This window comes from Triplophysa rosa, linkage group LG24 (assembly GCF_024868665.1).
Source record: "Triplophysa rosa linkage group LG24, Trosa_1v2, whole genome shotgun sequence".
Classification (NCBI taxonomy): domain Eukaryota; kingdom Metazoa; phylum Chordata; class Actinopteri; order Cypriniformes; family Nemacheilidae; genus Triplophysa; species Triplophysa rosa.
The window spans coordinates 1,182,575-1,204,357 of NC_079913.1; the positions used below are offsets into that span (position 1 = coordinate 1,182,575).

At 37.5% G+C, this 21,783-nt stretch overlaps 1 protein-coding gene across 1 annotated transcript; it reads right to left on the reverse strand.

The window, feature by feature from the left end:
* Window positions 1-600: 600 nt before the first annotated feature.
* Window positions 601-20,718, reverse strand: ninj2 (ninjurin 2). Its single transcript, XM_057324353.1, has 4 exons — window positions 20,465-20,718; window positions 1,927-2,137; window positions 1,686-1,855; window positions 601-1,564 (listed from the first exon to the last, which is right to left on the reverse strand). Exons 1-3 carry the CDS (start codon window positions 20,498-20,500, stop codon window positions 1,707-1,709), a joined length of 396 nt encoding a protein of 131 aa, XP_057180336.1. The 5' UTR covers window positions 20,501-20,718; the 3' UTR covers window positions 601-1,564; window positions 1,686-1,706.
* Window positions 20,719-21,783: the final 1,065 nt, after the last annotated feature.

The window sequence follows — 21,783 nt, forward strand, 5'->3', positions numbered from 1 at the left end:
TTACTTTTTATTAATACGCCTACGATATACATATTATTAGCCTATTAAAATGATAGTATATTTTTCACGCTAAAGTAATAATAAATAGCCACTCTTTTCATACTTACACTCTTTTGTCAGACGTCTGTTTATTTTAACAGCTGTATTGCAGATATGCGTGAGGTCTTCGGTGAAGCTGTGACGCCTCCTTCAGCATTGGTCCTCTGGGTGTAATTTGGGCTTTGACTTGTATTACTGTTTTTGTGCCTGAAAACAGTGCCCCTTACAGCACTCACAATAACGAGTCTCTTTTCTTTAACTGTAGTCAATGATACATTCTTTGATTCAAAAAATATGCCATAACTCTTAATGAAAGCCATTTCACATTGTAAGGAAACATTTACATCACTATTTAAATTACTTGAATTAAACTGTCTTTTTTTCTTTGCATGATGTAGATTATATTTAATATTATTGATTTATTTAATATAGTTATTTAATATATGCATATTTCATTTTACCTGTAATGCATGTATCTTCCACTAGAGGACAGTAGAGATTTTCCAATAAATAAATCGGCATACAAATCCAGCAAGTCTATAGCCTTGTTTAAGTTTAATAACATATGCTTAAATTACAACATGAGGTGTCAGATATCATTTAAATATAGTAAATTGGACACAATAATGTTTCAGAATAAACCTTTATTTTTAGTCAGAGAAGAGAATCTACACTAAATAGCTAAGATAATGAAGTAATGTTATTTTATTTATATTTAGACATCCAACTTGGTAAACGTTATCTCATTCATAGTTAATTTTATTAAAGGGGACATTCTACCAGAAACATACATTTACCGTGACAGTGCCTGACACGTAAGCTCGTCCTCCTAAAAAAACCATACAAAAACCAGCTTAAAATCATACAATTCAATGACAGAGCTCACCCTTGATCAGTGTCAGCTTCACCTCAGTCAAATGATGTGTCTTTTCCTCGGAGTCAAACCAAAGGTGTATTGCACACATTTTATGTTGAGTTTTATGTAAATGTGACAGGACTGACCAAAAACAAGGGGACAGTTGTAAAGTAGTATTTATTGGTAGAATGTATGTATGTATAATTTCATGTTTTTAATCAATTGATATGAATGATAACAACTTAAACTTGCTATTGATTGGGTTTTTTCTAAATCAAATTTGAACACTATGAAAGCTGTAGGTCCAATTTGGCTGAGGAGAAGGACAAGGACGGGATTTGTGATTTTCAAAAGTGTTTTTAGTAAAGACAAAATATCTGAGATCTTAATGAATGACATATTCCTTTACAGAACAACTCACAGAAATCAAACATCAGTCAGTTTGACACATTTTTTGGATGAAACATTCACTGTACCAGTTCAAGGACAGATTATGTATGTTTCTGGTAGAACGTCCCAAAACATCTTTAAAACAAATACAATGTAATGTAATGTAAAATAAATACTAAAATCACATGTGTCTAATTTAATATAACAAATAGAAGGAAGTCTCTCGAGATGTCCTTCAGAATGTTCTGGACTTTTACAACCGCTATTGTTCTGGAGATCCTGAAACCAATAATCAAAATATTGACAAAAAAATTACAGTTTTGGTTTATTTTTCATTCTATTGCACATGTATTCCACATTATTTGCACAGTGTTCTTATAACCATGTCAAGTCACCTCACCTGTATGTTGCTTGAGACAGTTTACTGCTTAGGATAGAGACCTGTTTTCTGCACACCGAACGCCGTGATGAAAATGTTGATGAAGACAGTAAGAAACACCAGCCCAGTGGCCACATTATTCATTATGTCCAGCTTCCTCTGATTGGCCACGTCATTGAGGTTTTTGCGTGCTGAAAGAGGAAAACGCGATTGTATGCTATTTGTTGTGCTCATTATGATCATGATTCTATTTCGAGCTCACCCATGTTGACGAAGAGCGCCCCAGCGAGCACTTGGAAGAAGAGCGAAGCAGCGATGAGAATGATGACAGTGAGGTAATACTTGAACTCAGGGCCCTGCTCCAGAACGGCCTTCAGCTGAGAAGCGTTTGCCATCAACAGCGCCACGTCCAGCATGCTCTCTGCTACACTCTTCTTAGTGGCATAGTGATTCACGTTGAGCGTTCCTGCGGGCTGAACCACAAAGACATTGACTGTTGCCTGAGAGCTTGAAAAAACATTTCTGTGAGGTTACCAGTGTAGGCTGCTAGTTGTATAAACAAAAGTGAACCAGAAAATAAACCGTGTGAGGAGAGATTGTCTGATTGTTTGTATTGAGAGTCACTGGACCACTTCTTCAAAGGGAAAGGCTCTGCTACACTAAACCTTTTGGTGCTAAGCTGGTAAAAAAAAAGAAAAACTGTACTGTACTGTTTAAAAAAAAACTGTATAAAAAGGTGACTTGAGTTCCAAATTTTTATTCACTGTAGGGATGGTGAGACTCGAAACATGTTGACATTAGCAAAAGGCAGATCGTTGCATCCAAAGCAACTTCCAGGACATTACAAGATTTACATTTCATTTGCAAGCATTTCTGAAATCACTTATGGGGTCTACAGTGCTATTTTTATATGGTAGTATTAGCCTACTGTTATTTTATAAAAATGTATTCAGTCACATTTTCAGTATAGTGAATCATTTATATTCTCTATTTGTTCAATTTGCCTGACAAATAACTTTCTTCAGCAACACATTTTAGCTCAAATAAAGAAATGCAAAGTGAAATGGGTTTAAATGTAAAGAATGTTGAGATTTTTAATCCTCTATAAAAAGTTCATCACCTACATTTTCATCCTTTATACTAAACATCCATACACTATTACATATTTTATAATATTCACAAAAAAATGAAACGATAACAAAAGCATACACATACATCCACACTGTATATTTACATATTCACATTTGTAGTTAGCTTTCTTGCCAGTAGAGGGCAGCATTTCACAATAAAGTTTTCTTCAGTGTGCGCCGATGTATAAAAAACATCAGGGGGCGCTAGAAATCTTTTTCCCTTCTCGTTTTGTTTTTTCTTGCCAACTAATAATAGCCTGTATGAAAGCCAAAAGTGCAAGTGTGCAGTTAATATTTTTTCTCCAACAATACATACAGTAATAAAACTATGTAGCCTATTTTAGTGCCAAATATGCAATGCAACATATTTGTATCTGTGTTCATGACCCCCTAAACCATTTAAGTCATAAACCACATCCTCTCTTGCTGATATGGTATCTGCTATCTAACGGCTGCTTGAAACATTTACTTTCTATCAGATCTCAAAATCATTTCAACACTTATGCGCCAAATCCGGTGTTTTGTGATATACACTTCTCATATTTGACTCTTGTAACACTTGCTTATCACCCTCTACAGGACCCGACAGAGACATGCATGTTGATCGTGGGAGAGATTACACTTACGTAAGGACCCTAGACACATGATCTGAAGCTAAAGCATGTGCATACGTCCCTCAAATGATGCCTCTTATCTACAGAAGAACAAAATGTTCCTCTGAAACATGTTGTCCTTAAGACTGTCCACGCCTCCATCCTAACATACATGTGAGATATGGATGGCTTCTTTTAAAAAAAACACTTAGGGAGCCATGAATCTTCCCAGCCAATCCCAGCCCGGCATGAAGACCGGGCATGCTTCCAAATACCACATGCGAAGGCTCACGTTATCCATAACGCTTTCCTTTTTTTCCTTTTAAAATAAACACCATGGGAGAGGTCAGGAATATTTTACATGAGGGGCCCGTGCAGTCGGTCCACAGGAAGTCCACCTCCCCGTGCGTTCATTGGCTGCCCTCGTGTCCAATAGCAAATGGGAACGGTCAAGGAGGGTTCGCTCAAACAAATATCTTTTTCTGCTCTGTTTTTCTTTTACTCTTTTACAACATCTCGAACAGAGGTGGACGAAGTACACAACTTCCTTACTTGAGTGAAAGTACAGATACTACTGGTCAAATATTACTCCACTACAAGTAAAAGTTGTAAAGACAGATTCTTACTTGAGTAAAAGTACAGAAGTACGTGCTTTTAAAAGTACTCAAGTATTAAAAGTAAATTTCCTTTATGTCAGTTGTGCATTGTTTTATTGTCGTATACCTTGTGCCTCTGAAGCAACCTACTGAATACACTGAGTAGCTCACAGAATCAGTGGTATTAAAGGAGTAGTTCACTTCAAAATTTGCCCCCATTAACTTTCCATAGTCGTTTTTATTCCTACTATGGAAAGTCAATGGGGGCAAATTTTGCAGTGAGCAACTCCTTTAAGAGCTTTATATGTTTAGCACACATATGTTTAGTTTAGATATAATCCTGTATGATCATTTAGCCTAATTATCCTCATTAGCCCCCTAGGCCTATATGTATTTATGAGCAGTGTTCTTTTATTTTGTATATTCCCTTTACCAGTTTTAGCAGCAATTTACCAGTAAGTAGTAAGGTTCTTGTAAATAGTAAAGTGTAGAAGCCATGTGTTTGTTGGACTTATTACCATAATTTAACTACAAACATAAACTATAGCTAGTATAATAATGAATATAATGAAACTATGGTATGTTTAGTTGCTGTGGTTTTACTAAAGATTATTAATTGGAGTATGGTTCCTATATTTAGAAAATGGTAAATTTGTGGATACTGTGGTTTTAATGCAAATACCATCCCTGCTGAAAAAAAACAATGAATTTTTTAATTAGAATGAGATTTTTAAATTAAATTCCTCTTTGTAGTGGGTTTTATTCCAATAGGATTTACCATCCCAGCAATAGAATCCATCACATACAAGTAGACAACATAGTATCCATAGTACAATTCCCATTTATAACCATTAAATCCATTACATTTTATGTTGTATTTTGGTCAGGGTTCTATTGTTTTTATTTCAACAGGAATACTTCAACTATAGTTACTTCAGTAAAAATATCATTCATTCACAAATCGCTTTAAATGATACAGCAGCAGATCAGAAGTTAACACGCACGTGTAGCTCAAGGTGTATGTGATGCTTATTTACCGTTTAGCCGTTATGCCGATCATTTTCATGACAATGTTTCAACGATCTTTGACTGATCGTAACCCACAGATGATTACACCACACTTTAACATGTGCCCTTTTCCTCTTTTAATGTTCTATTTGTCTTTTCAGAGCGCTATCAACGATGTAGCAGCGCCTACGTTTACATTAGTTTAGCGGGGAAGATCCCAGAGTTGCCAGATTTGCGTTAAAAAAATCTGCCAAATGGCCATTCAAAGCTTGCCGGAAAAACGCGAGCTTAGAAAAACTGAAATACTTGGCAACAGTAAAAGGTCCTGGCAGATCGCAAGCCAGATAAATTGCGCACACAGGAAACCCCGCTGCATAGAAACCATTTTCTACTTTTGGACCTTTTTATAAATGTAGTGGAGTAAAAAGTATGATATTTGTCTTTCAAATGTAGTCAAGTTAAAGTACAAGTACTCAGAAAAAATAATACTCAAGTAAAGTACAGATACTCAAAAAGTGTACTTAAGTACAGTACTCAGGCAAATTTACTTCGTTACTGTCCACCTCTGATCTCGAAACACGTGCGGGTCAGGAGGGAGGATCTGTGCGGACCCCTGAGCATGTTATGAGAGCACATTTATCACAGAGAATGATGAAAAAAATGTCTTATATGCTAAGAAAAATATATAATTCTGCACTAGGGCTGAAGACATTAGGTCTGCATGCCATTCAACCATTCAACACAGTATTTAAAGGAAAAGGGAAAAACTGAAAATTCTGTCATCATTTACTCAATACATTGACATTTTTAAGTTTCTAATTTGATTAATTATGGTCTCTCATGAAACTCTTAAATGACAGAATATACTGGAGACATCCAGATTGGACACAGTATATTTATGTAGTGGGAAACTGACCAAGACTCACAGATCTTTAGTCCGTGGGGGTAGACTGAAGTATAATTTAGAAGTCAGGAAATGGTCACAGCGCTGGCCCCCTGAGTGACATCTAGCTCCGTGTTTCCAGTCTTTCATTCATTCTGGAATAGTTTATTTATATACTGTATTATATTTATTTATATCCAATGACTTTGATTTTTACAAATAACAAAAGCTAGCAACAGCATCATACAATATTGGAGAAAAATATATATAACATAAAAACATTTAATAATTAAATGAAATGTTTTAATTATTTATTTAAATGAAACACCTATGATAAAAACATGTAATTCAATATCATGCAAGAAATTCCAGTTTTGACTTGAGAATGATTTTATTTTTTTATTAGGGTGCAGTGTTTGTGGACGGAGATCACAGTCTATGCCGAACGGTTTAAAACAAACCCTTCTGTACTGCCACCTGCCCCTCGGGGCATTACAGTATTTTCATGATAAATTCTCATGCTGCACCTTCTTGTACTCTAATGTGTGTACCAACTACATCTCATAATTAAATGAATGAAACTCCTGCACCTGCCTTAGGTGCGCAAACAAGAAAGATGATGAGAAAGATAGTGTGTGATTTTACAGGTACACACCTTACATGCATGTGGATTTTGCTCAAACATGCCTGAATACTTTGATACAGGCCCCCTCAGATTTCTGAGCTACAGTCTACGCAACTTTAAGTCAAACAATAATTGAGCTGCTAGACTCCCAGAGATGGGGGACTCGAGTCACATGACTTGACTCGAGTCGCAAATTTAAGGACTTGTGACTCGCTTGACTAAATAAAGAAAATGACTCGACTCGACTTGATAACCACTTAAGTGTGTTTTTTTACTCTATATTACATTTTGATGAACACACATCCATCAAACATGAGAAATAAAAACATTATTATAATAGATCATTTTAGAATGATTGATGATCTGTAGGTTCTGTAACAAATTACAAAATCAATCAACACGTGCAATTACGTATTCATCTGTCATGTCACCTGCTGCACAGCAACATTTACATTGCTGTTGCCATGGCAACAGATCCATGTACACAGAGTTGGTAAAGATATATGTTGCACAAGATCTTTCAGGGGTCAGCCAATCAGGACAGGGTACAATAACTTCCTAGCCAATTACAGAGTGAATATAGGTTAAGGAATGTGTTGACGGGTTGTCGGGGCATTCTGGGAATGATAGATACAGTACAGTTAAGTTTCCTGACAACTGTAGGGCCCAAAGTGAAAAGGACATGTATATAATTAAAACAAATTCACGCAAAGAATGACAAACATTTGAAAATATTTCATTACAATCTGAGACAGTCAACATTTCCACGTTATCTATGTAAGTTAATATAACACATTTCCAATCCTGATCCCATATATTTTATAAATTCCCTTTGTCCTTTTTAATCTCTAATGTTTTTCTTATGTGTCTACCCCTAAAATGTGCAAAATTGTAAAAAGCGCAAAAATAAAAATCTGATGAAATCAAATACGTTTTTATAGCTTGGACAATTTATTTTCATAGTGAAACAATAAAGATATCTGCACATACTTAAAGGTGGGGTGTCCGATTGTTGATGTTCAAATCACCAAAACAAACACACCCCTACCCCCATCTGTCGCTTTCGTCAGCACTCGGCTCGGCTAATGTCCGTCCTGTGCGCTGTGCACCTTAATGCAGATTGGCTACAAGGTTGTTTTGGTACACGGCCCTACTCAGTTGTCTAAAGCGTAATTCGGAAATCGGTTACCCCGCCTTTAAGTGCAATTACTGTATGTGCATAATTGTGTATGTTTATAAAGGCCTTTAAACAGATAACCAACCCATCATCCGTCACCTCAACTGGGGTAAATATCTGACACTGAAATGGTTGTTACTTGCTCCATTAGGAGAATAGCTGCTTTGTGAGAGAGTGTTTATGGACTCCACATGGAGGTTTTATTTTGTATAAACCAATAAAACTAAGCCTTTTATCACTGACAGTGTTTCTGTATCTCTGCACTAACACATTTTTTCTTAGTTTGAAGTTAACCGCGAGGCGTGTTGTGGGGTGTTTCAATTTCGAAACGGTCATGGCATGTTTATATTGACAGTTGCTATAAACACTGGAACATCTTCACTTCTTATAAAAAAGGGGAACGAGAAAGAGGAGAGGAGGTGTTTGGACACACCCCTTTTCCCCGCCCACCAATCCTGTAGCAGTTGGGATACATAAGGAACCCTGTGACCTCTCACACTCATACACATACTCATATCTCGCCTCCATTAAATCGCAACACAATACAATGTCAATACATTTGAATGGCCAGATAACATTGTACTCCTTTCATTTATTAAAGGAGATTTTTAGGAGATTTTAGCGGCATCTAGTGGTGAGGTTGCGAATTGCAACCAACGGCTCACTCCACCCCTGCCTTTTGAAGCACTACAGCAACTGACACAAGACAAACATTTCGTCACATTTTCGATTCTTCGGCAAAGGAGATAACGTATTTACGAAACGTGCTCTGTGGAGCAGTTTGTCCGTTTAGGGCTACTGTAGAAACAACATTATGAATTCCATGTAAGGGGACCCGCTATGTATGTAGATAGAAACAGCTCATTCGTAGGTAATAAAAACATAGCGCTTCATTATATACGGTCTTTAAACACCTCTGAACACATAGTTATGTGTATTATATTGCAGTTCTGACAATGAATCCTCAAAAAAAATTACATACTGGACCTTTAATAATTTGATTAGGAAATTGAAGTGTGTCGCCAACTAGTGGCCGCAAACAGAATTGCACAAAACTGCACATCTTTTCACTATTCACAGAAAGCTTTATGATTTTGGACAATATTATTGCTTTTACAATTCAGAATGTCAAGCACTAAAGCTAAAACATATCATATCGGTTGTCAAAATGAATTTCGACTGTAACACTACTAGCCACATTGACCGGTGTAAATATATGTCTGACACTTAAACGGTTGTTTCTTCTCCATTGAGAGAATGTTTTATGGACTTCACATGAACAGTTTTAGCCTGTATAAACTAATAAAAAGTTTATAGCTGACAGCACGTCTATACACGTCTGCAGATACTGTAACAGCTGTTCCTTTAAGACTCTACCAAATGTTACCAGACCTCAAAAATGACACTGCCAAACTGTTACTCACAGCGGTTACATTGACTAACTCGCTCACAAACAGAATTTTACCTGCATTTACTTCCTGCCACTGCTAGTGTACAGTAAAAGTGTGTATGTGGGGATTTTAGTGTGATGTTTCACACAGGCAGAGGAAGGGGATCGTGAATTAACCGTGTGGTTGACTTCGTTTGAATCTGTCATGCGGATGTGGCTAAAGGGAGACTGAGAAAAAGAGGATTTAGGTACAGAAATAGAGAGTAGAAAAACAGTAAACTGGATTTGAGGTTGTGGCTCATCGAGCACACAGCAGACAGAGAGACACCACACAAGCCTCTGGTTACAAAGATAGACCGTTTAAACTCGGAGTTACTCATTTTCTCTTTTTCTACACATGAAGGTGAATCCCTAAGACACTCCGTCTCCAAGTGGCATGTGTCCTGCACAATTCACTTCTCTTCATTACATCATCACTACAGACAGTATGCGTGATGCCTGTAAATCAAACCCACAACTTTTGAATTAAAACTCCAAAAGTCTTTTAAGTTATTTCTCTGCAATCTCAATTTGATGGTCGAGCGATAACATGTTCATAACAAGAATTTACACAAAAATCATCACTGACCTTGACCCTGGTGTGTGTGTTTAAAATCAAAAGAGAGAACAGGAAATGTTTATGACACTATGCTTCAGGACAAAATTCTTGCCTTCTCTTTCCCATGGACCCACCAGACATCCTTTACATTTCCAGCAGTGGCACAACAAGGACGCATAAATAATCACATATGCTGCTCTGATGAGTGAAAGCGAGTACATCGCGGGAGTTTTGAAATGTGTGTTTCTCTTTCCATGGACTTTACTGGGAAACAGGGACACAGAACTGGACAAATGGGATGTCACTTTATTCAAACTGGGTCATGATGTTCAGCCTTAACTGCAGGGGACAGTGACACACACACATTCATATTCTTAAAAAAATTCAGTTCAAAATAACCACATGCACACTGTCTGCTCTGTCCTTTGATAAACAGTTTATCTTAGCCAGTGTCTGGGATGAGGCCTCTCTCTCTCTCTGTTCATATCTGTACTGGAAACAATAATAAAGAGGTTAGAGTGTTGATACACGTGTATCTGGAGGTCCAGAGGATGTGTGGAGTGGGTGAACAGGGTGGAGGTCTGTGTTTGGTTTTCCAGCATCTTATCAATCTGTTTCACTCTATATTCCTCCCTCGCTTAATCCATACCTCCCCTGAGCTCCTACTGTTTTCCCTTCTCGTGAAAACATGATCTCAGACAAACTGCAGCAGGATGTAGTTTCACATAAAATGGTACTTTCCCAACACTTGGTCCTTGTTGTGTACAATTCAACAGCATGTTTTTCTTTTCGTTTCTCTGTCTCTTCTAGGGGATAGTTATGCCATTAATGCACTTTAAAACTGAAACAGAAAACTCAGAGGTAACGACCACATACACATAAAGCTGTTAAGTGGAGATATACGTACAGTCTAAACTGGCAGGTAAATTCTCCATGATTTCCCCTGAGATTTTCCAATGTGGTTTTTAAAAACTGGCTTGTTTTATGACAAGAATAAAGTCTGTGGTTTCCATTACTCGATGAGACTGTAACACTTTGATCTACAACATAAATTACACACAGTCAGAGCTCATGCGAGAGGTCATGTGAATTTTGAAGCCGTCGTGTGCTTTAAAATGTAAGTTGCTAACCGGTGTGAACAATGGCGGCTGTCCGATTCAAGCACATAAACCAACGTGTAATATATATATTTTTTAAATAAAATAAAAAATTACATTACATTACATTACAGTTTAGTTTGTTTTAACTAAACTAAACTAACAAATTAATAAATTAACAAATTAATAAATTAACGAATTAATGAATTAATGAATTAATAAAATAAAATAAAAACAATGAATGAAGTAATTAATGAAATTTGAGTTGAATAAAATACAATAGAACACAATAGAATAATAATAGAGTAGAATAGAATGAGGAAAATAATGAACGAACGAACGAATGAAAAAGTAAAATAAAATTAAAAATAAATGCATGCTATCCCAGCAACAAGGGTGTGATAAGATAAGATAAGATAAGATAAGATAAGATACCAACCCGACCAAATCATTTTTCCCTTTATTAACAATATCCATTGCCTTTTCATTTATATCAACTGGTCTATAATCAGATGGCTCATACTGAATGACAGATGGTTACACTGCAGAGATTTTGTCCCATCACACTGACCTCATGGTGACTCGTGATTTATACCGTACAACATATTACCATGTCATTACATCAGTGCTCTTTAATCGTGTCTTGCAACTAATACACTCTAAAGTTAGTGTATGAGTGAATTGTGGCATCTATGAAGGGGTGTGGTTGGCATGGGCAGGGCAAAGCACATAAAACACATTACAGCCTGGATACAACAGCGGTGGCTCTGGAAAGCCCCGGAACGCCTGACCGGTTTAGTCATGTGGACCGGAATGTCTTTCATTCTGGATAGAGTTGAAACGGCCAAAAATGTGAATACAAATTCCTCTCTGGTCAGTGAGGTAGCAAACAGCTACATGTACACAGGGAAACTGAGCGAGTTTAACCCCGGCACAAAAGACCATCACATTACAGCACAATACACCAAGTTTGTCAAACGGCTAAAGGCGTGCCTGAAAACACATTTAGATTTTTTTATCGTGCGTGTGTGTTTGTGAATGGGCTCTCTGGGACGCTGACTTGAGATTTATAGGACCCTGATGAGTCATCGAGCTCTGAAGGCCATGCAGTTTCTCAAAGACTTCCACTGGGGTGCTTGTAGGCCTCCGTCCTGCTGAGAAACCAGTCAAATCTACCTCGCTCCTCACAGAGAAACATGCAGGAGAACCATGAAACCACCCCCCAAAAAAATCTAATTGAGTTTGAAAGAGCAACTTTAGACCAAATAAATTCCTCTGGAGAAAAAATTGGACACATGTTGGCATGCAGAGCTAAAACATTTAGTGCAAAGCATAACTTATTATGATTATTTCCGCTTGGAGTTATTCACTGACTTCAAGTGTATATTTGCAAAAGGTAAAATTACAGTCGTTTTCCAGTAAATCTGTCACAATGTAAGATAAATAACGGAGATCTTTTATTTTATTTGGAATTCTTGTTGTTATGTGATAGCTGTCAGACACAAATGGATGCGTTTGTCATTGCGTTTTTCATTTTAAAATGCACGCAAACACTGAATTGCGTCTCTATCAAGTTATTTCAGTGACTGTGAAACGCACATTCTATTTGTCAAAATAAAACAATCAAACCATTTTTGCCTGATGTTCAGAATGAGAAAATGCAAGCGGAAAGCTAAAACATTCAAAGCCATTAGAAAGAACGGAATTGTGTGTATATCCATCAAAGAGACGTGCATGTTTTCATGGACAGGAAGGTCTCTGAACAGGTCAAACAGAGACTATATAAACAATCTCAGACTACATCAAACATCTCTGCTGCCATCACATCCATTGACAACAGAGTGGACGAATGCCAAAAAATGACAAACAGAAAAACACGCCTTTGCTATGCTGAACCATATCCAAACAACAGCTCCTGTCACAGAAGAATCTGAGTTACAGCTTTCTTTTGCTTGGGAAATTCACTGCAGTAAGTTGAATCCCAAGGTCATGACCCTCGCCATCTATGTCACTTTTCTTGGACATCGCTGCTCGCTGCAGGAGCAAGGTGTTGCAGTTCCACACTAAAACACGTTGTGGTCCAACGGTTAAAAACAGCATCTAAGCAGTCCTGAACGTGACGCATCCACAATGAAATATTTGACACCTTCCTCAGTTATTTTGCCTTGTGTGCACACGGAGCTGGTTTCAATCAGTACACCATAAACCAGCTGGTCTCCTGGTGGTTTGTGTCACAGAGGGTCTAACAAATGGCTGAGGTATCAAATCCACACCCGTAATATACTACTGTGGATCAGTCCAACGCCGTGTTTTACAGCCATGCCTCTCTGAAAGCTGAACGACTCGGCTTAATGTGTAGTGCGGCACGTTCTTAAGTGAAAACACATTGGCCAACAGTCTGCTTAAACAGTGAGCGGGAAGAAGGAGAGGTTTGGAATCCATAATCTAAAACACAGGGCGCATAATCACTCATGAATCTAAAGACATTCAACTAGAAAAAGTGTTTCAATGTAACTGAGCTGCTTCGCTGTCTGCTGTCTACAGGCTATCTTCTAAGACATCATCATAGCCGACAAGAAAGCTCACAGTGACAGTGATTTAAAAGCCAGTAAAGGTTTTGGGGTAGTTTAAGAGGGTTAACAAGCAGCACCATGTTTTCCCAGCACGTATGACATCTCAGCATGACTTTTTCCTCCGGGGCTTTCCTGTTTTTCGTCGCAGATCCCCCGCTGGTTTCTCCCACCGAAGAACGCTGCGTTTCCTTCCATCTTTCCCTCAGAGAATCTCAACCAAGGAGGAGCGCGCAGACGTGTCAGGATAAAGAAACTTAAACCGACTGGTGATCCACGAGCGATCAATCACGCTGTGAGTGTCGAGCCGTGACCAAACACACGACCCAGCAGTACCATGTGTGAGTCCAACACACGGGAATCCTGAACGACAAGGGGACCTGTACGTGGGCACTGCGGTGTGAAAATAAAATCTGATGGGCCGAAGCATTAATCCAGGCATGTGTGACTTGATGTGCAGTATGATATATGTGCACATGTATGTATATGCATGTAATTGCATTAGACACAAATGATGCTACATGCACATTTTCTCATAACGTCACTCTTCTTTTGCTACTTTGATTACATTTTTGCCATTCCTTTTACTTTTGGCCCTTTGGTCAGTTTTTTGTAGACTTCTGGAGTTATTTCCTTGCAGTTTATATACAGTCGTAGCCAAAAGTGTGGTCTAACTTTGGATGTCTTTGCTTTTCTTTCAAATACAGATGCGGAAAAAATGAAGACGCCATTCCAATATGTGATTTAATCAGCATTTCTACATGTATTGTGGTCATTCCAGTCCAGTGTCTGTTGAATTTCAACAAAATCATTCAACAGCAATGTGAAAGACTGACAGCATGTCAAGACATGAAAACTGTGATAAAAATCAAGGTAATCACATATTTTTTTCATGTACATATTTTACAGTTGCTTAAAAGTGAATATGAACTTGTTTTCTTTACAGTATTTGAGGTCTGTGTAACGTTGAAGATTTTAATGGATATAAACAAAGTAACAAAATAACAAAAGAGCCAAAACACACGAAAACCAACTGAAAGCAAGAGACACAAGGCCAAACCTCTAACAACGACAGACCTGATGACAATGAAACAATAAACCAATCAGAACAAGATACGTCAGACCAGGGAATCAAGGAAAACAAGACAACATGAAAGAACTACAAAAATAAACAAATATCTGGTTTTGTATAAATGAGATTTGTGACTCAGACAGTGGCCAGAGATTCACTGTCTCCAGTAATGGAGTTCCTAAAATTTAGATGTTTGACGTTACAGTCTGAAAAAATGCAGAGCATCTTTTCTGTTATTTTGACCTGTTTCTTCGGTTTTCATTTTCTGCCATAGAAATGGAAACAATATTTTCATTTGAAATATGGCAGAAATATTGTTAGTAGTTCAGAGAACTAAACAAAAATGATCATTTTACCTAAACACATACCTATAAATAGTGAATTCAGAAAAACTTTAAATCTATTTGAAATGGTCTCTTAATTTTTCTGCAGCTGTATTTAAAGTATACACCAAAGCTCAGGCTTGGCGAGGAAAAAAAACCCACATGTACAGTAGATGTACTGTACAACGCTTGCTTACTGAGTCAAGGCCCAGGTAAATGGCTACAAATTATTTTTTATTTTCTTTTTTTAACGTCAGCTTATATGGCCGTGTTCATGGCGAGAGACGTGTTTAATAATAAAAATAAAAAAACATTTTTTTCTAAAAACTATTTGGATTGGCTCCAAAATATTACTACACAAAAGATTTTAATAACGGCTAAAGTAATTGTCAATGTTTGCTTTATGTATTTTATTTTTGCTTTTATTTGTTTGCTTTAAAAGGTCTGCTATTTTTCTTTAATGCACCACTTTTTGATTTGGCATCTAATGCATTGACATTCACTTTTAAGCGTGATTAAATCCTCCTTAATTTCTTTATTGGGACACCTTATAACAGTATGATTTCAAAGCAAACCACTGAGTTATATTCTATGTCAAAACCACAAAGCAATAACAATGCTGCCACAGAGACACTAAATCAAGAAAAGCAATGTGTTTCATTTTCTTCATCCTGTTAAGCTTTGGTCAGTCATATACTTACATGCAGTGTCAGTATAACTTTAAACAAACAGACGTCAGGGGTTTCAAAGCTTCGATTTCCTTTCGACTGTTACTTTTTAACCCTACTATAAAAAAGTTGGCTGATGACTGATGTATTCTCGTCCTGGTGCAACATGCTGCACGTGAGGTCTCTCACTATAAGAAGCTCCTGTGAAAGGGGCTCAATGATCAGTTTTCACAGGTAAATACACGGTCAGGCGGGGTAATGTGTATGCTGCATATCTCATTCTGACAGCTCTGACCCCTAAGAACCTTCTCGGTCTTCAATGAGACACATTGTGACCTCAAGAGCCACAATACTCATATTTTACTGCGTATGCATCTCACTGACACAAGTCAAAATATTCCCATAACTGCCTTACAGCTACGAAGATTGAGAAACTAACTGACTTGGATAAACACGTCAGTCAGCGACTGTCAGGTTGGATTCCAGTGGAATGGAAAGCTGGGTTGCAAAAGAAAAGTGTGTTCTGAAAACACGCAACAAGCCAGTGAAAATGCGTAATCACGATACCCAGCAGGAGACGGATCATACTGCACTTCTCAAATAATGTGCAAATAAGTTTGAGAATTGTGGCCTCAATGTCTTTCACATGTTGAAGCAGTCATTCTTAAAAAACACTTTGCAGCAGTTATGTCATAGAGTTAATGTGTGTTACACAATGGAGTGTGCGCTCCAAAACTAAGCTCCTCACTCCCAATGCAATTTCATACAATTAGATTATCTCTGAATAAAAGAAAATTGCCAGCTGGATAGCATGACTTCTCCATATTTTATAAAGTATAATTTCCCCTAAACAAAAGTACCTTTGATCATTATGCTAGAGAAACTATGGGTTGGTTCTGTGAAATAGTTCTGACTCGATGTGACATTAACACTGTCCAGACAGAAATTATGTAATTTCTTTTTTTGTACATTTTGTGACTGGTAACAGTCTGCTATGTGCAGCAGACAATGTCAATTTGAAAAAGACAATAGTTGCTTTATTCTAAAACAAGTATTTTTATCTAAAGGGGAGAACAAGTTTAAGAGACAAAGAAAATACGTTCATTTTCACTTACCCATTTACTCACTATTTATGCCACTCCAGACCTGTAAAGTTTCTTTCTTTTGCAGAACACAAGATATTTTGTAGAATATTGGTAACTAGACGACATTGGCCACCAATGTCTTCCACACAAAAATATTTCTCAAAATGTGTTCTATGCATCACAGAATTAGAAATATATAAATGTATTTGATATAAGGTAGGATGAATAACGGCATTGAGCAAAGTTCACCAACACAAAAACAGCAGCATCCCTTGACATCTGTGTCTGTTACTATAGCAACCAAACATCCAAGCACAGATGACGACAGTAATAATGGATGAGACAGGATGAGAGTTAAACATTAAACAGCGTGTTGTTATTATTATAGCTAACAAACCTAACTACAAAATACCCTGTTTAATGCCATTACGCAACTCATGTTTGTCCCCAAATGTCAACCTCATGACTGCATCACTTTTAACATCCGCCTTCACTTTAATCTTTATCAAACTACTTTTCAAACATATGTTTTTTCATTACAGTTTCAAAGAAAGTGCAAGCTTTATTATACTTTCATTTCAGGACGGTGAAATGTGATGCCGCTGCATTCCCTGCAATGTGACCGTGCCGAAATTTACACAGACCCCCTTCGTAGATGACATCATAATTGCGCAAATCTGTTTTGCATCTCGCATCTGGAAACACTCATATTTGCCAGCATTCCTTAGTGCATTACGATACTTTATTGTTATGGTAACACGACTGTTGCATTATGGGACGTGATCTAGGCCTGCAGGCTGTGTGTGTGATCTGTACCTATACTTTATCATCCACGGAAACTCCACATGAATGCAAAATGTACCCTTTATATTTAACAGCAACTGACAGTAAAAGGAGGAGGAAGATGTAGCGATGAAGGGCATACATTCAACGCGTGACTCGTGCCTTCAAATGTGTAACGCTACTGTGAGAAATGCCAGCTCAGGTGTTACTGCCCACTATAGAGTCTGGCTGAAGTGGCACGGGGGTGCCATCAGGTCAAAGAGCACCAGCCAATTCCCAGAATCTGCGCTCGCCGGCCTGTTCTTCACAAACACACTTTGAATGTTTCAGCTCAGTACAGTACGGATTGGAGAGAATGTGGAGAATTAAAGAGTTAGTGGCAACGCAGGTAGTCATAAGCAAAGAGAAAACAGGATTTAAAGGTGTGTGTGTCATTTTTTTGGAGGATTAGTTGACAGAACTGCAATATGATACACATAACTATGTGTTCAGAGGTGTATAAAGACCTTACGTAATGAAGCGTTATGTTTTTATTACCTTAGAATGAGCTATTTCTATCTACATACACCGCGGGTCCCCGTGCATGGAATTCACCGTGTTGTTTCTACAGTAGCCCTAAACGGACAAACAGAGCGCATTTCGTAAATACGTTATCTCCTTTTGGCAAAGAAGTGAAAATGTGACGACATCTTAGTCCTGTGTGAGCCACCGTAGAGCTTTAAAAAGGAGGGGTGTTGTGAGCCGTTGGTTGCAATTCACAACTTCACCACTAGATGCCGCTAAATTTCAAACACTGGACCTGTAGTGTTTGATTCTGCACTTTTCGATATATTTAACTTCTGATGGGACTGAAGCACAGTAATGGCTATAATTTTTTTACTACTTTTTAGATTCCTATAGGTTAAAAATCAAGCAATATCTCTATTATCTATTGGTAATGCTGTGGCAATGCATTATCTGGAAATCTTATTCCTTTAGCCTTAAAAAGCTTTAACCTTTTATTGAATATGACAATATAGAGACGCCAGGAAATCAAACAAATTAAAGAGAGGAGAACAGGAGTCTCAAAAAGACCACAGGTCAGCACTCAAACTCAGGTTGCCCAAAGCGCTATTGTGCAATATGTCGATGCACAGCCTGCTTGGCTATTGGCGCCACCTGGAAATCATTTTACAAGGATCGACAAGTCCTGTGATGTCATGCAGTACTCTAACCGCCCAAGGGGTATTTAATCCCGAGGAAATGGAATCCCAACTCACTGTAAATACTGCGGATTCGACAGGGGTTAGTGAGGAGACCCAGCGCTGACACAAGCTTGTTGGGCACATGATGTGCAAGCATATGTGTCTGTGTCCTCCAATAAAGATACAAACCATCTACTTACTCAGTGACCTGTAGGAGACCTCAGTTTCATAACTGTTTCCAGCCACTGGCAAGTATTGTAAAATATTATAAAGTCAGCCACAAAGTCAGACTACAGAGGACGGTTCGGACTGCTGAGAAGATCATTGGTGCTCCCCTGCACACCCTCCAAGAACTGTATACATCCAGAGTGAGGAAAAGGGCTCAGAATATCACCCTGGACCTCTCACATCCAAGCCATCATCTCTTCACAATGCTGCAGAGCACTGAGCACCAAAACAACCAGACACAAAAACAGCTTCTTCCCTCAGGACATCTACCTCTTGAACAGTTAAATGTTTTTACACACCGTGCAATTAATAACTCTGTGCAATAATAATTAAGTGCTATATTAATTATATCCTCCAGATAATACACTATCTATTTTTTATACAACTTTTTCTGTAAATTATGTTTCATTCATTCTGCTGTATATAGCACATACCTTGTACTAGTTTATTCTTATTTTTTACTTGTACATATTTACATACATACATAGCTTTACACTCTCTATATCTTTATCTTATGTTTATTGTAATGTATTTCTTAATTGTTTATACCCATAGGCCCTTATTTAAATCATTGTGTACTGTATTCTATTGTGTTATGGTCTCTGTGTACTGTTGTTGCTGTTTCTGTGTTCTGGATGCTCCTGTCACCAAAACAAATTCCTTGTATGTGCAAACATACTTGGCAATAAAGCTCTTTCTGATAATAATCTAATTGTTTTATATTATAAAATCTCATGCACACTGATAGGTCAGCAGATGTGGTATGCCATTTAGAAATAAATAAATCTGTTTTACAGGCATATAATTGGCAGATTAATGTGAGACATATAAATAAAAAGAGCAGGAATATTGTGTGACAAACAAACCCTCCTGGAATTTGTCCCTAGGAAGTGGAATTTCATTTATGTGTCTAATCGAAGAGTTTGGTTCCAAAATGAGATTTAAAAAATCATTTTTTTTTTATTGTGCATTTCAATTAATATCAATCAAACTGCAGTTGGTTTGTTTTGATTTAAGCCATAATAACTAAAAAAAATACAGCTAACTAACACAATAAAACACAACATAATAAAAAACATGATTTTTGAAAAAAAAATTGCAACCAAACTCTTCAATTACAACAGCAACGTCTGCACAAAAGGTGAGTGAATATAACCTTACACACACAAAACAAACAAACAGCAATTTGATCAACTTCAAACTGCACTTTCTTCCTTCCTAAACTGACAATGAAACACTTCTAAAGAGTTTAAGTTTTATTAATAAGTAATAAAAAATCTTTGAAAGGTTCAGAATGAGATATCGCCTGCTCGTTCCTTATAAGATTACAGGCCATCTAAACAAAATTCATGATGTGAAAAATAGACTGAACCAAACTTGTTTTTCTGAGCTGTTCTACAGCAGACATTTCACTAGACTAGATCTCAGAATTCCCAATTTTCTCAGTTCTATTTTTCCCGCTGGGAATCCGTGGCTGTCAGAGGTTTGTGACAATCCTCCAATCCCAGTAATAGTTTGGTAAGTGCATGCTTTGTTGATCTTCAGGTACATTAAAGGTTCAGCACATCTTTGCAGTCCATCACTAATTGATTCTTTGAGTGATGCTGATACATACAGTATAGAGAAGCTCAAGAGACCTTATGATCACCTTTCTCTAAATACACAGAACATTCTGCACCCCCGTGTGAGGACAACAAAAGAGACGGCAACAAGAAGAAGAGGACAGAAAGGAAAGAATGCTACATCAGCCCTGGAAGAAATACCAATGGCCTCTAGATGTCTAAGCATACCTGAAGATCCGCCTGTCCTCTTGAAGCTGGCATCATGTACGGTGACCAGACGTCTGTCGTTGCTGTAAGCTGCACGGTTTTCTTCTGTCTTAGGCTGAAATGTCGCAGACAGCCTACATTAGATGCTCATAAAGGCAAAGTGGGAAAGTTGGCAAAAGCTTTGAAGAAATTCGCGGCACACAGCATGGACGGCAGGCCACGAACAAGTGTACTATTCATTCTTTTTTTGTACTCCAGCCTACTCCAACCCACTGGACTGGGTCACTGATACTGTATGTGCGACGCAGAAAAAGCAACAAAGCTGAGCACTCTTTTAAAACAGTAAAGCAGTCAAACACTACTCAACCAGTTAGTGTACTCTACTCATCGTCTGCAGAGATTGTAAAGACGAGATTTTATTTTCTCAGTGGCCTCAAATCTCTCCATCCAGACAAAAGCAACATTCAGGGCTCATTTGCTCACCCACCACATTCTGATATTCTTAAAAATGTGTGGTCAGTATTTTAACATAAAATATACAAAAAGACGAAGTTAGGTAAACGGTGATAACCACCGCTGACAAAGCGTGTCATTTTTTAAATGTTAAAATACTTTCCCTAATCCCAAATTTGTTTGCAGAAAACTTTAGGTAAACAGTTTTTCTAAACAGTGTGAATAAACTGTAAACAATGCTGGGTTGTTACAGACAAACCCAACCCTTGGGTTGAACGAACCTACTAAAACAAGCCAACATTTTTAATAAGGTATACTTTTATAAATCGCCACGGAAAGATTAAGAGACCATCCCAAATTTTATTAAGCAGCATTTCTAGATGTATTGTGGTCATTCCAGTCCGGTGTCTGTTGAATTTCAACAAAATCAAACCTCACGAGTGACATAAAGTCATCCAACATCAATGTGAAAGACTGACAGCATGACAAGACACATGAGGACTGTGATCAAAATCAAGGTCGTCGCATAAAAATAATGTTTAAACATTGCCTAAATACATGTCGAAATATTACTCTTTTGTTGCTTAAAAGTGAATATGAACTGGTTTTCTTAGCAGTATTTGAGGTCTGAAAAAACACAGAGCATTTTGTTTCTGTTATTACAACCTGTTTATCCAGTTTTCATTTTCTGCAAATAAATGCAAATAGAAACAATATTTATAATTTGGGAGAACTATTGTTAGTAGTTCACAGAATGAAACAAAAATGACCATTTTACCTAAACACACCTATAAATAGTAAATTCAGAAAAACTGAAACTAATTTTGAAATGGTCTCTTAATATTTTCTGCAGAAATGTAAAATACTGTGCTCACAAGCACTTTCCA